We start from the raw sequence: 13,455 nt of genomic DNA, 5'->3' as shown, positions 1-13,455 counted from the left end.
AATGGTTCTCGAGGAATCCTCTGATAACGTTAGGCTCCCTGAGAGTAAAAGTATCCCCACTTTTACAAAACTCCAGGAGGCCTCTATTGAGGAATTCTCTGTTATTCTTAATGCACGATTCAATGATGGAGATGCAGCGCTTACCTTTTTTTTTTAATGTACTTATACATTTTGTATCTGACACAAACACCCTTTAAAAAATGGTAAATTATTTTAATTTTTAAAATTAAGAAGCATTTTAAATTCATCTGTTCCTCTCATGACACCTTTCCCCCTCTCACCATTGGGGAAAAAAGTTTCTCAATCCATAAGTATGTAATTCAGCCAAACAAATTAGCCCTGCCCAAAAATCTGTGTGTCTCTGCATTGTAGATGCATCATCTCCTGGGCAGGAGGTGAGTGACGTGTTTCATATTCATTATTGTGGATTCTCATTGTTTTGACAAAGTTCTCAACTCTTTCAAAGTTGTTTTCCTCCCTAACGTTGTCATTGTACAAAACGTTCTGTTTCTGCTCACTTTGCTACGTATCAGTTCGTGGAGATCTTCCTCGTTCCCTCTCAAAACTGTTTCGTTGTTTCTCACGACACAGTAATATTCCATTTGATTTGAATATCGCAGTTTGTTTAGCCATTCTCCAAGAGGACAGCAGTTCCTTGGTTTTCAATTTTTGGCTACCATGAAAAGAGCTGTTAAAATTTTATGCTAATGCATCCTTTTATTCTTCTTCTGATTTCTTTGTGGGTATAAGCCTCGCAGTGGTATTGCTGGCTCAGCGACGACACACAGTTTGGTGACATTTTGGATATAGTTCCAAATTGCTTTCCAAAGGGGCTGGACCAATTCACCAACAGTGCCTTACTGTACCACTTCCCTCACAATCGCTCCATCATTTGTCATTTTCTGCTTTTGTCGTCTTTGAATGTTTGAATGGTGTGAGGTGGAATCTCAGATATGCTTTAATTTGCATCTCTCCCTTGATGATTTGGAACTTCACCCCAAGATATTTGTTAGCTTGGATTTCTTTCTTTTAAAATTCCCTGTTCAAATGCTTTGACCATTCATCTATCGAATAATGGTTCTCAGTTTTATAAATTTGAATCAGTTCCTTTTCTATATCTTGGGTATCAGACCTTTATACAACAACCTTTTCTAATAAGCAATATCTACATAATACTTCCTCCAGCACAGAGAAAACATTAAACCAAATTCTTCAATAGATCAGTTGTTAATGGGAGGTCAAATAACATTTCACACGCCTACTGTACCAAGTCTGAACAGAGAGAAAGGATATTTTAGCTTCAGTCATCCAGAAGTATCTCTGGTATTTTGTCTGAATTCTGTTGGCTTTAGGTGTCCTCTCCACTTAATCATTGCAATCATAGTGTAAATTCAAGGGTTATTGATCTGAGAGTTGAAAGGTGGCCTTTTAGTCCAACTAACATGCACAAGCTCTCCAGTCCCTCCGCAAAGACTTCCACAGAGATAGAACTCACTACTTTTGCGAGTAGTCGAATTTCCTTTTGAACATCGCTCAAGTGTAATTTCTTCTCTTCTGTTTTTTTTCACTTTGCATCAGCTCACAAACATTCTTTTCATGCTTCTCTGAATTCCTCCTATTTGTCTCACTTATGCGTTAACAGGATATTATATTTATACACTGACATTTGTTCAGCCTTTGCCTAATGAGTGAATGCCCGTTTTATTTTCGGATTTTTGCTGCTGAAAAAAAAATGGTGCTTTGAATATTTTGGCATTCATGGGAACCTTTTCTTGCCATTGATTTTCATGGGGGTATAAATCCAGTAGGAGAATCACTGGGTTACAGAGTATAAACAATTTAGCAACTGTTCACATAATCTTAAATATTTTTCCATCACAATGAGGCTAATGCACAGTGCCACCAACAGTCTGTTTTCCTGTCTTCCGACAGCTCCTCTAACATTGACAGTTTGTCTTTTATGATCTTTGCAAACCTGATGGTCATGAACTAAACCTTTGGAGATGCCTAAATTTGCGTTTCTCTTACGAATAATTTGGCATACTCTTTCATATAAGTGTTGATGGTGTACACTTCTTCTTTCGTAATTCTTATTATTCTTTCACCTCTTAGCTTTTGCAGAATGGCACATGGCCTTATCTTTTTGGGTCAATTCCCCAAAGATTTGGAATGCCACATTTTTTTTACAGATGCTCTGCTTCTTTTATTCTTGAAAATTGTTCCTTAGGAGGTCTTTCTCAGGGAATCTTCGCTTTTTAAGTATCCTGAGACATTTTGAAGCATTCATGATGTACAGAAGATAAGGCCATCTCAGCAGCAGACCAGCTCTTTATTGAACAATCCTTGACTCCACCATGTGTACCGCAATGGGTCTTCTCAGAGTAACCCAGTTACCTCTGTTTGCGTCCCTCAGATCTCTTCTCATTCCTGCTGTTAGCTGCCCTTGGTGTGACTATCTTCATTATGTTTGCTGATATTCCAGAGATATACAACGGAATGGAGGTAAGTACTCAACCCAACTGTAAACCTTGGGCCATTCCAGGGACCTGTGAGAGGACCTTGGCCCAGCCTTTATCGTTATATATTCTGTCTTACTTCATCATTCTCTTTAATGATTATTTCTTGATCTTTTCATAAATACTTACACTCAATCATACAGGTATCAGGCTTGGGTTCAAATCTTGATTCCACTATGTATTGGCTGTATGGCTTTGGAGTATTTATTTCTGTCTTTGGGGCTGCAGTTTCTTTCTCTCCAAATCAGGAACTCAGATTCTGATCACCATCATTTTAAAAGGAAACTCAGAAGAACCTTCTAAAATAACTATGTATGTGGTGGTGGTGGGAGGAAAGGAAGGCAAAATTCTACATCCTGGACTCATTGTATTGTGTCCATTTTTTTTTCCATTTGGTTACTATTAGTACTTGTGTGTCATTTTTTTTCTGTGTATTGCATTTGTTTTTGACCCACAGTGTATCTGAATCTGCGTAACAATTTGTATAAGCAAAGGGCTTGATAGAGGTATTTCAAAAGCACCTATTAAGTGTTTGAGACTGTGCTAGGCATTGTGGGGGAAGTTGAAGAGGTATAGAGCATGGCCTTCACCTTTGATAAGACATTCATACACAAAATTTTGGTTAGCTTAAAGAACAGAAGAGAAGGCAATCCGGACAGCCAGAAGAGCAAAATTGTGGAGGTGAAAAAAAATATGAGCATGGTGTAATTGGGGGAAGAACTGAGGATACAGAGAGAAGGAGGAGAAGAGGTTTGGGGCTGAAGATTGGTGGGACATAGGATTAGGCTTTCTGGGAAAGCTGTGAGTGCCAGCAATTGGAGCTTCACTGTGCGATAGGGAGACAGGGAATATTTCTGAGATGGAGAGGGAGCTGTCTGGCTCAATGACCTGTAGACAGTAGATTTCCCTTCAATTCCATTTAAAATCATTTATTAAGTACTTACTATGTGGAAGTACATTGAACAAGGCACTGAAGATACAGAGTCAAAAATGAAAAATAGTTCCTGCCCCCAAGGAGCTTATATTCTACCGATGGAATAAAAGACATTGGAAAATAAATGTATCAGTGGAGAGGATTGCTTTTGATTAATCTTCTGCTTATGGTTTGAAGTCCTGGCATGTGGAGTAGGGGAAGACTAATGACAGAAAGGCTAGTTAGAAGCTTGACGAAATAAGCTAGGGAGAAGATGATGAGTCCTGGACTAAGGAATCATACAGTGTTGGGTAATTGCAGTGGGAATGGGAAGGGGCAGTTCCCCTCTAGATTCTCCTTGAATGCTTTATTGGGCCATCGTCTCACCGATGATTCTTCAATTCAATAAACATGTACGTACTGAGCACCCACCATGCACCAGATGGGTGCAGGGGTTACAAAGGTAGAAAGGAAATAGTCCCTTCTTTCAAGTGGCTTCCATTCTTCATTCTTCTCCTCCTTTTACAATATTGAACAAGTGAGATAAAGGACATGTTTCCATTTGGATAAAACCAAGCAGTGAAACAACCCAAGGCTTTGAGATGGCTCAGAGAAGGACCAAGAGAAGGAAGGGATGGGATTCAACGGCTGCTTGGCATTAAGATCCAAGAGATGCCAGCCTCTTCCTGTCCCCGTAACCCACCCCCTCAGTCATTACCAACAGCTGCTGAGCACATCTGGCCCAGTGGAGATAAAAGGACAATAGAACTGCCCCGCCACTTTGTGGCACTTAAGGGTGTTACTTTCCCTTGACCATACCTGGTAGATCTCTAAACACCACTTGTTCCTTTTGTACGTGATGTGTGTTTTTAAGGGAGCAAAAAGTGGTAGATTCAGGTAAACTTGCATTTAAGACACTTGAAAATTAATTTTTATAAAAAATACACTCATCCCACTATATGACTAATTTTTCAAGCCTGGGTTGTTTAGTAATAAGTTTCAAGTAAGCTTTGCTTTGCGGAAAACAGCCAAAGGGTATTTTTGCACATTTTTGAAGGCATAAAAGGAGTAATATCTTATAAGGTTTCTTATAGCATAATAGGGAGTCCCTGTGGAATAGTGTCGGCTCACCGGTCTTGGAGATAGGAGGCCTGACACCTATTACATAGGTTGCTGTGTGACCCTGAACACATCATTCAACCACCCTGAGCCTTATTTCATGATAAAATCTGAGTAATTAAGGTACATTGCCTACCTTGCGAGGTTGCTCTGAAGAAAATGCTTTGTGACCTGAGAGCGGCGCTATAATTAGGAGTTTTTCATCTAGGGGCAAAAACAGTTGAGTGCGAAGTGGAGATTGGGGGAGGGGAGGACAAGGTGGCAAAAATAGGAGCTGTCCTACGATTCAGACATGTGGGTGCATGAAGCAGTAGCTGGAAAGGGCCCCCCGAGAAGAAGGGGCACTAGAATCATGCCCTGGGGGTTGGGAGATAGCTAGGACCATTGAACAGCAGTAGGATGGGCTTCAGCTATGGGTGGGGATGGAGGTCTCTGTGCAAAGGAAGGATTCCCCCTTGCCCCCAGGGTGGTGGTGGGCCGGGGACAGAGCCCCACTGGCCTCCCGCTAGTTAAAGCTCTGTCTTGAAACACTCCATAAACATGAACAGTTATGGGACAAACTTGTAACATTGAGACATGCCACCCTTTTCCAACAGCTTATCCCGACAATCACAACGTGGAGGATTTCGGTTCTTGCAGCATCGCTGGTCCAGTTCTGTGTGGCATTTTTTGTGGAGGTGAGCCCAAGATCTGGGGAAAAAGAAAAAACAATGTTAGAGATACAGGACCTTGTTCTCAGCCGACTCTTTCGCCTTACAGAGTTATTGAACCATGGTCTGTGTTCTTGCGGAACAAGTTTCTTTAAAGGTCTGCATGTGTTCACTGAAATTTCAGGTTTAGGGGGCATGTGTGGCTCTCTTGAAAATCTCAGAGTAACTTCAATGTTATTCAACTGACTTAATAAATATTTATTAAATACTTACTGGGAAAATAAAGCCCAAAATGAAACAGCTCCTACCCTCGAAAAGGCTACAGTCGATTTGGGTGAAATGATGTGCACAGGGAGATAGACTGAAAAGAATCTCTGTGAAGTTAATGCAAAGTAATTTCAGTGGAGGCTGGGGGGCAGGGAGAGGGAGGGAAGCACTGCCAAATTAGGGATTAGGAAAGGCCTAATTATCTAGAGGGGGGCTGAACCTCCCAGAGTGGTGAGGAAAGCAGGATTACCAAAGTACTAAAACTCCCACTGTATGGGCATGCATTTAATTGGGAGCTAGGATTGCCATGGGTGATTCGATGCAATGGAACAGAAACCAGAGTTTAAAGGGAAAATTGGCATGTCTGACACTGAGCTGCATCTTTACCAGACCTCCTGTTGGGAAGCGTGTGGCAACATTACTTACGCGGGTTGATGGCCACACTGTAGTCTGTCCCGATTCTTTTCTCTTCCGTTCACGGGCAAATGTTCATAGGGTCATGATATTCAAAGCTGGAAGGGAACTGAGAGGTCATCTCATCAACCCCCTTCATTTTACAGATGAAGAAATTTCGGACCAGGGAGGTAAAGGTCAGACAGGTAGTGTTTAAGTAGCAGAGCCAGCATTCAATTCCAGTTCTTCTGAAGTCAAACTTGTAAATTTTATTTTTTAAAGAAAGGAGAAAGAAAGAGACACCAAAGATTGAATATGTGAGGGAAGGGACTTTGTCTCCTAAGTAAAGAATGAATGAATAGAATTTAGTAAGGTCTTACTATGTGCCATCCACTGTGATAAATACTGGGGATAAAAAACAAGCAAGAAAATAATTCTTGCCCTCAAGGAGCTTACATTCTAATAGGGGAAGACAACACATATAATGAAGTTAGAGTTGGGAAAGGGGGCAAGGCAATGGCCAGAATGTGGGAGAGTGGGTGGCCACCAGGACTAGATAATGTGAAAGCTCACCAGCCAGAGCCCAGGGTCCCCGGGGAGGGAGTTTAAGTTCTGGGCGGAGGATGAGAAGGCCGGAGCTGTAGGTATCATGGTGTAGACACAACCAGAATGCGGCATGGTGAGCCTGAGACCTGGCCTAGATAAGGTGAAAACCTACCAAAGTTTGGGATCACAAACTTTTTATAAGAGTTGATAGAATTGTGGATTGGGGTGGGTAAGGAACAAAGTCCATTCATCCATGATTTGAAGGGAGAATTCTCCATCTCAGCCAATATTGTCTTTGTGTTTTCTTCTGGGCTGTGTTATATTGGACCTTACAAGTTGAAATCCTAAGCAGTGTTCCTTAAAATTTCATTTAGAACACCCCAAAAGCCAAACAAGGAGAGCCCCCAGGACAGTGAAGGGCAGGTGAGGACCAGGTGAAGGAACTGTGGCTGTTTAGTCTGGGATAAGAGAAAACTCGGGTTGGGCATGAGAACTATCTTTGAGTATTGGAAGGCTGTGTGTATAGATGTTGGAGAGATGGGGCATATTCTCTTTGGCCAGGAGGAGGGGGACAGAGCCAAAGCCTGCAGGGACAGAGCTGTCTTTAGGGGTGGTGCTTTTCCCCTCACCGTAGGTCTCCAAGCAAAGGTTGGATCACTGCTGGTCATCAAGGGATTCTTAGGGCCAATTCTTAGCCAGGTTGGACCAATGAGGGGTCATCTTCCAACTCTGAGATTCAATGAACTGTTTCAGCTAGGGTGGAGGGGGAGGAGGCAAGGGGACAGTGTGCTAGTCTTGGGAGAATCTTTCAAAGGAGAATTCCCTCAATAGTCCTAAAGAAAGGGGTTGGTATGGAGGATGGTCTCACGGGGTGAAGGAGGAAGGAGGGTGGGTGAGGGACAGTCTCTACATGAGGGAGAAAGGGGGTAGGTAATGGTGAGTATGGCTTATTTCCTTCTTCAGTATCAATAAATGCCCTTGACTTTGCAGGACGTGATCCTTCAGAACCGAGCGTTCTGGCTGCTGATCAAGAAAAAATGGGGGGTGCACTCTAAGAGTCAGTATCGGAAATGGCAGAGGAAGCTAGCGCAGGACCCCAGCTGGCCCCCCACGAATAGGACGGATTACTCAGGACAAGGCAAAAACGGCTTCTATGTCAACCCTGCCTATGAAAACAGTGAGTCAACACCGGTTCCGAAGGTCGATATCATAGGGCGCAGCACGGAGCAGCATTTCTGGACCCGGCTTTGAAACCCAGGCCTTACCTGACTCATGCCAAACCTTGCCAGGCTTTGTTGATTGACCTGCGGATGAGAAGCATCTGTTTGGATCAAGAACAACCCGAGGAGAAGGGATGAGAGTCTCTGCTGTTCTCTGGCCCTCCTGAGCCAAGGCTCAAAAATAACTTTCCCAGTGAATTAAGCCTCTCCCAAGGGAAGACGTAACAGACGCCAGGTGGGACTGTGTCCTCCAGCGCAGGGACACTGAGTCTCACGAAGAATTATTTATTTCCGATAAAGTTTATTCAGGGCCTGAATAGCATCATCGTTTTGGAATCCTGTCCCTTTTCATGGATGAGCATCAGCAGAAACAGAAAGGACTGGCCTTTATTTGGTTCCTTTTCAAACAGTGCTCGGGTGTTCTAGAGTCACCTCATCTTTGAGGTGCTGTTTCCCAAAGAATCACCCCAACTTTTTTCAGAAGGACATTCATTGGCAGGGCATTGGTGTGGCACAGTGGACTGACTGTAGACTTGGGGTCAGGAAGACCTGAGTTCAAATCCCACTTTACCAGACACTTCCTAGCTGTGTGACTCTGGGTGGGCCACTTAACCTTTCTCATTGCCCTCATCTACAAAATAGAGATAACGGGACTTCCTCCCAGGGTTGTTGTAAGGATTAAATGAGATAAAATGTGTAAAGTGCCTTGCAAACTTTAAAGCAACATAAGTGTGATCTATTATGATTGTCATCATTAGCAGTTACCTATTATTATTATGTTTGTGGGTCTGCATTCTGGCAAAAAAGAACATCCTGTTTGTCCCCCTTTTCTTACCTAAAGTCTAAATAGAAGAGCAAAAATTATCTACTGACCTCTTTTGTAACATCATCTTCATTTCCAAGTAAATTCCTCTTATACCTGCTCCACAGGGGGCCAGTCCTTGTAACAAAGAATTTTAAGACAGGGAAAAGATGAGCTCCTCAAAACTAACCAACTCATTAACTTAGTCTGACCACATTTGCACTATTCCACACCCAGAGGCCCTCACTTCTACAGGAAAGTGAAAGGAAGTGTATTTTTCTGTCTCTTCGAGTGAGGCAGGCTTGGTCATTCTAACTACAGGGTTTAAGTTCATTGCATGGGCATGTTCTTTCCATTTAGATTGTGGCAGTCACTATGTCTGTTATTTTCCAGGCTCTTACTTCACTGGGCATCAGTTCATCTAAGTTACCCCATGTTACTCTGTGTTCATCTTATTCAGTGTTTCTTGTGGACCAGTAATAGTCCATCATATTCAGCTATCACGATTTGTTTATCCATTCCTTGGGTCAATGGGCATCTAATGTTTCTAGTTCTTTCTTGCCCCACAAAAAAGGGGCTGCAAAAAGTACTTTGGTGCACGAGGCTGGATTTGACCTCCTCGGGGTACTGCGGGGGTGAGAGGTGGGGCTCTCTGAGTCAAAGGCTAGGGAAGCTTTAGTCACTTTCTTAGTAGGATTCAAAATGTGAATATGGAACCTCACTTCCAACAGAAGCCTGGTCTCAACTATAATAAGAATTAAAGTGTTCTCGGAGCTGGCCAACTTCATGTGCCAGTCTGTTACCAGCACATACGTACAGAGTGGGCAGAAAGCCATTCAAGCAAGCCTCATCAAAAGGAGGGGATCTCTCAAAGGCATCTCTGGGGGTGGCAGGACAGAGAAAAGGCCCTTTGCCAAGTTTGACATGGGGGCCTGGATTGACACTCACCATTCTGAAATCTATATTATAATTCACTGATAGAATTGATAAAGGTTTAAAAAATGTTTCTGCTACAATTGGACAGATAATTGGACAGATCTGTGACTCCATCAATGTGGATACTTCCTCCAAAGATGCAGATTGCAACCTATCCATGCCTGTCCACCTTGCATAACTTTTGACCATGTCCTCCAATAATTTGTCTCAAGAAGTATATTTACCCACTTTATCTCCTTAAAGGAACAAGATGTTTCTGTATTTTTCAATGGCGATGTGTTTAGAACCTAGGAGAAGGCTGACTTTCATGCAATATTATTATTATTATTTTGGGACTGGGTCTCTCTATCTTGTTCAGGCTAGAAGTATAGCAGCCACTCATGGGCGCTTTGATGTGCTAGTGCACTCCTTCTAGGCAGCCTGATACACCATCCCACTCTCCACCCCCACTATCAGGTGTGGACACCCAATTGGCTTTAGCCCAACTGCAGCTCAGAAATCCTGGGCTCCAGCCATCTAGCAGCCTATCATCTACCATCTGGCAGCAAGGATTACAGGTGCGTTATCTCCACACCTGGCTAATATTCCTCTTTTAAAAACATCTCTAAAGGAATTTGTAATGATTCATGTCCAAATCCAGATAATTTATCACACAGTAAATGACCTGATGTTCTAGTAAATTATATATTCCTCTCTGAGGTGCCGATTGAAGGGCCCTGGAGAGTGTCCCACTGCATATGTTGTCTTTGTATTTGGATGTGTGTGTGTGTGTGTGCGTGTGTGTGTACACACACACGCACACGCACACATACATAATAAATACTTGTCCATCACATTCAAAGATAGCAAATTTAATTCAGTTCCACTGATAGTAATGTTTCTCCTCTTCCACAGCCCTCCTCTAATGGAGCTGTCCCCATCTTTGGGAAGATCAGCAAATGTCAGAAATCCAGCCTTAACTATTTCACAAAATCAGGAACTGCAGAGTCAAACAACGTTGAGTACCCACATGTGACTGGCATCATGCCATACAGATTTGTTGTCACTCAGTAGAGTAGGAGTTCCTCAATCTTTGGGTCACCCAAAATCTTCACTAACGTGCAAAGGTTACGCTGATCTTTCCCCCAGAACCTCAGAGCTAGAAGGAGCCTTGGAGCCCATCCGGTCTAACCCAAGCCTGACTCAACAGTACATCTCTGTATCTTAACTAATGTAAGCATGAACAGCACAAATGCATCAGTGGCAGTAAAGATAAGACATCTGACCTAAGCACTCAGCAGACTCTCATTAATGTGGGTATTCTCTGCAATGATGCAGGTTGCAGCTCATCCATGATTCCCTTTCATCTTGAGTCACTACAGTCCATGCCCTCCCTACACACGATCCCCGGGGGCTGTGCTCAACATGGGGGTGCCTTCCTCTAGCTCTCCTGATATTGGGTGGCCACCAGCAGGCCATCCATCCCTTGCTCTGGTTGCCTGTGTTTCCCAAGTTCCCTTTCTGTTTCCCCTACCTCTCTGCTGATATCACTGTGTTGCTTTACCATACATCTTCACAGGGAACATGTTTCTGACCCACCACCCTCATCACCACTGCCCTCGAGGGGACCCACAGCTTGAATTCTTCACAGTCTCTGGTATTCCATGACTCAGAGTCATGCAGCACCAGCAGATACATATTCATGTTCAAAAGACAGGTCCTTGATTCAGGGAAATGCTTTGTTTGAAAAGCAGAAATAATTTTCAAAGGAGGCCACATGGATCAATGTCTTACGAGGCCCAGCACTCCTAAGCATGAGCTCATGCTGGTCCCATCTGTCTAATTCAATGGCCCCTGGCATCAATGGGAATTCTATGTTGAAGAGAAATGTTCCATTTTGTCAGACTATGAGAGGCAGGGTGAAATAGAAAAACACTGGACTTGGAATTAAGAAGATCTATGTTTACCTCCTGTCTCAGACACTTAAAGCTGTGTGACCCTGGGCAAATCACTCTGTGCCTCAGTTTCTTCATTTGCAAGATTCAGGAATGGGATTGGATAGCTTTTAAGGTCCCTTCCAGATATATATCTGTGATCCTTCAAAGTAGATGGTGGTTCAGCTTTGCAAGGCTGAATTATCCATGTGTGAAGCCCAGCTCTGTGCCCCCACCTCCACCCACCAGTGCAACTGCACTGCAGAACACCATGAGTTGGATGTCTAGGTCAAGACCTTGGGCACTCTGGGTGGCCTGTCTGCCCCTAGTCAGGCATCACGGTCCTCAGGTTTCAATGGGAATGCCTCTGGGAAGAGGAGAGCCTAATGGGTACCGACAGACTCACATTACTGCAGTCTTTTGGAGTTTACAAATTGCTTTCCACATGATGGCCTATTTTGACAAATGAGGAAACTGAGGCTCACAGAGGCAGACTTGCTGAGAAAGTGCCGAACCGGAAACTCACAATTTGTTCTTTCCATTAACCCACATTACTTCAGTTCATTTCAAAGGATCATCAATTTTGGGATGAAAGAGACCTCAGGGGGTAATCTGGTCTAGTCCACTCACTTTACAGAGATGGAAACTGAGGCCCAAAGGGTTCGAAGGACTTTTCAAGGTCACACAGGGGCTCAGGGGCTGAGCCAGGTCCTTTGATGCCAACTCCAAAGTTCTATGCTTTGGAACATCCTGAATCAGACGTACACATCTGGAACATCTGGAAAGGGAGGAGGCTGCACTACTGACTGGCGAGTCACCTCTATTGAGGGTCTTAGGAGCCCCTACAGGCAGAGTAAAAGTGGTGAGTGCAAATGCTCCTGATTAAATACACAGGCTTCCCTTTATTTTAGGCAGGCTGCCACAGAGTATCAACAAGGGTCTTGCCTTTCTGACCTGGGTAAAAAACTGCTCACCTCAGTGTTTCTGAAGGACATTGTCCCTCAAGGCTTGTTCATAATGAGGTATGATATGCTCACGTGCCATATTTACCTTGTGGACTTCGAGGCTTGCCTGAGGCTCACGGGGGCTTTGACATGCTCAGGGTCATGGAACGAGGGACTATGAGAAGCAGGATTGGACAAGGTATTTGGGACTCTAGGCCCAGTCTCTCCGCCCTCAACCAAGGTGTCTCTCATAGTGCCTTTTATAAAAATTAATCTAAAGGAAGAAAATCCAAACTGTACCCATCTATACCTTCCCAAATTCATCAACAGCCTAACTAGCCATCAGAAAGAAGCAACCCCTGTAATCAATCCATAACACCTGTCACAAAAACACACGAGAAGAGTCACATGAAACAGCTGCCTCAAAACGGTGACCAATTTAGCCAGCCACTCTCCTGGGAAAGGAAACTGAAACCCCAGGAGCCTCAGGCAAAGCCCCTGAAAACTGAGCCAGGGTTATAATTAGGTGAGTTTGCAAAACGCACCAGCTGCACCAGGACTGAGCTTATCTGGAGGTGTGTCCCCAGAAAGGAGGTCTTTGAGAGGTGCCAGGAAGGCTTTTCTGGCCACAACCTACTCCATATTTCCCTTACTCTCCTCAAAATAGAACCGTACAGAATTCCATCTTTAGAATCTCACCTATTTGACTGAGCACAGTGTAGAGAAAAGAGCTGGGACAGAAGCACCCCTCAGACATTTACGGCACCATCTCATCTGTAAATTTGGGGGGGTGTTGATAACAGCTGTGGCCCTCAGCTCCCAGGGTTCTTGTGAAGGTCAAAGGAGATGAGATGTGAAGGGCTTTGCCAGTTTATTATTACTGTGACCATCAGCACTGTGATGCTATTTAGGCTTCCTCTCAGAATGCCCACGAGCCACAGCAGGGTTCCTACATAAGCCATTGGTCACACCATAACATAACATCCTGACCCCTTGTTCACCTCCCTCGCACTTGTCTAGGAGCAGGGCACAAAAGGACATGGGATTTGGATGGGGGTGGAGGAGACAGGTAGCATTTGTGCCATGCCCCTGAAAGGAGGCTTGGGAAGTGAGAACAACAGGGTAAGAAATGGTTCTGTGGAGGCCACTTGCTAGTGGAAAGGGCCATAGAAAGGGGCTGTGGAAAAGCACTGAGGACGTTTTTACATACTGCCCTGTTCTGGGTGGGGCTATTGT

The 13,455-nt window shown here is 43.9% G+C and overlaps 1 protein-coding gene across 1 annotated transcript in view; it reads left to right on the top strand.

Moving 5' to 3' along the window:
- The window catches only part of ATP13A5 (ATPase 13A5), a 114,369-nt gene extending 106,714 nt beyond the window's left edge, over positions 1-7,655 (top strand). The window contains exons 28-30 of the mRNA XM_036756038.1: positions 2,414-2,502; positions 5,145-5,225; positions 7,395-7,655. Of these exons, the coding sequence (XP_036611933.1) occupies positions 2,414-2,502; positions 5,145-5,225; positions 7,395-7,655 (431 nt within the window). The remainder of the gene's footprint in view (positions 1-2,413; positions 2,503-5,144; positions 5,226-7,394) is intronic.
- Positions 7,656-13,455: the final 5,800 nt, after the last annotated feature.

The sequence above is a fragment of the Trichosurus vulpecula genome, chromosome 4, assembly GCF_011100635.1.
Source record: "Trichosurus vulpecula isolate mTriVul1 chromosome 4, mTriVul1.pri, whole genome shotgun sequence".
Lineage (NCBI taxonomy): Eukaryota > Metazoa > Chordata > Mammalia > Diprotodontia > Phalangeridae > Trichosurus > Trichosurus vulpecula.
This window is presented reverse-complemented; position numbering and strand designations above follow the sequence as displayed.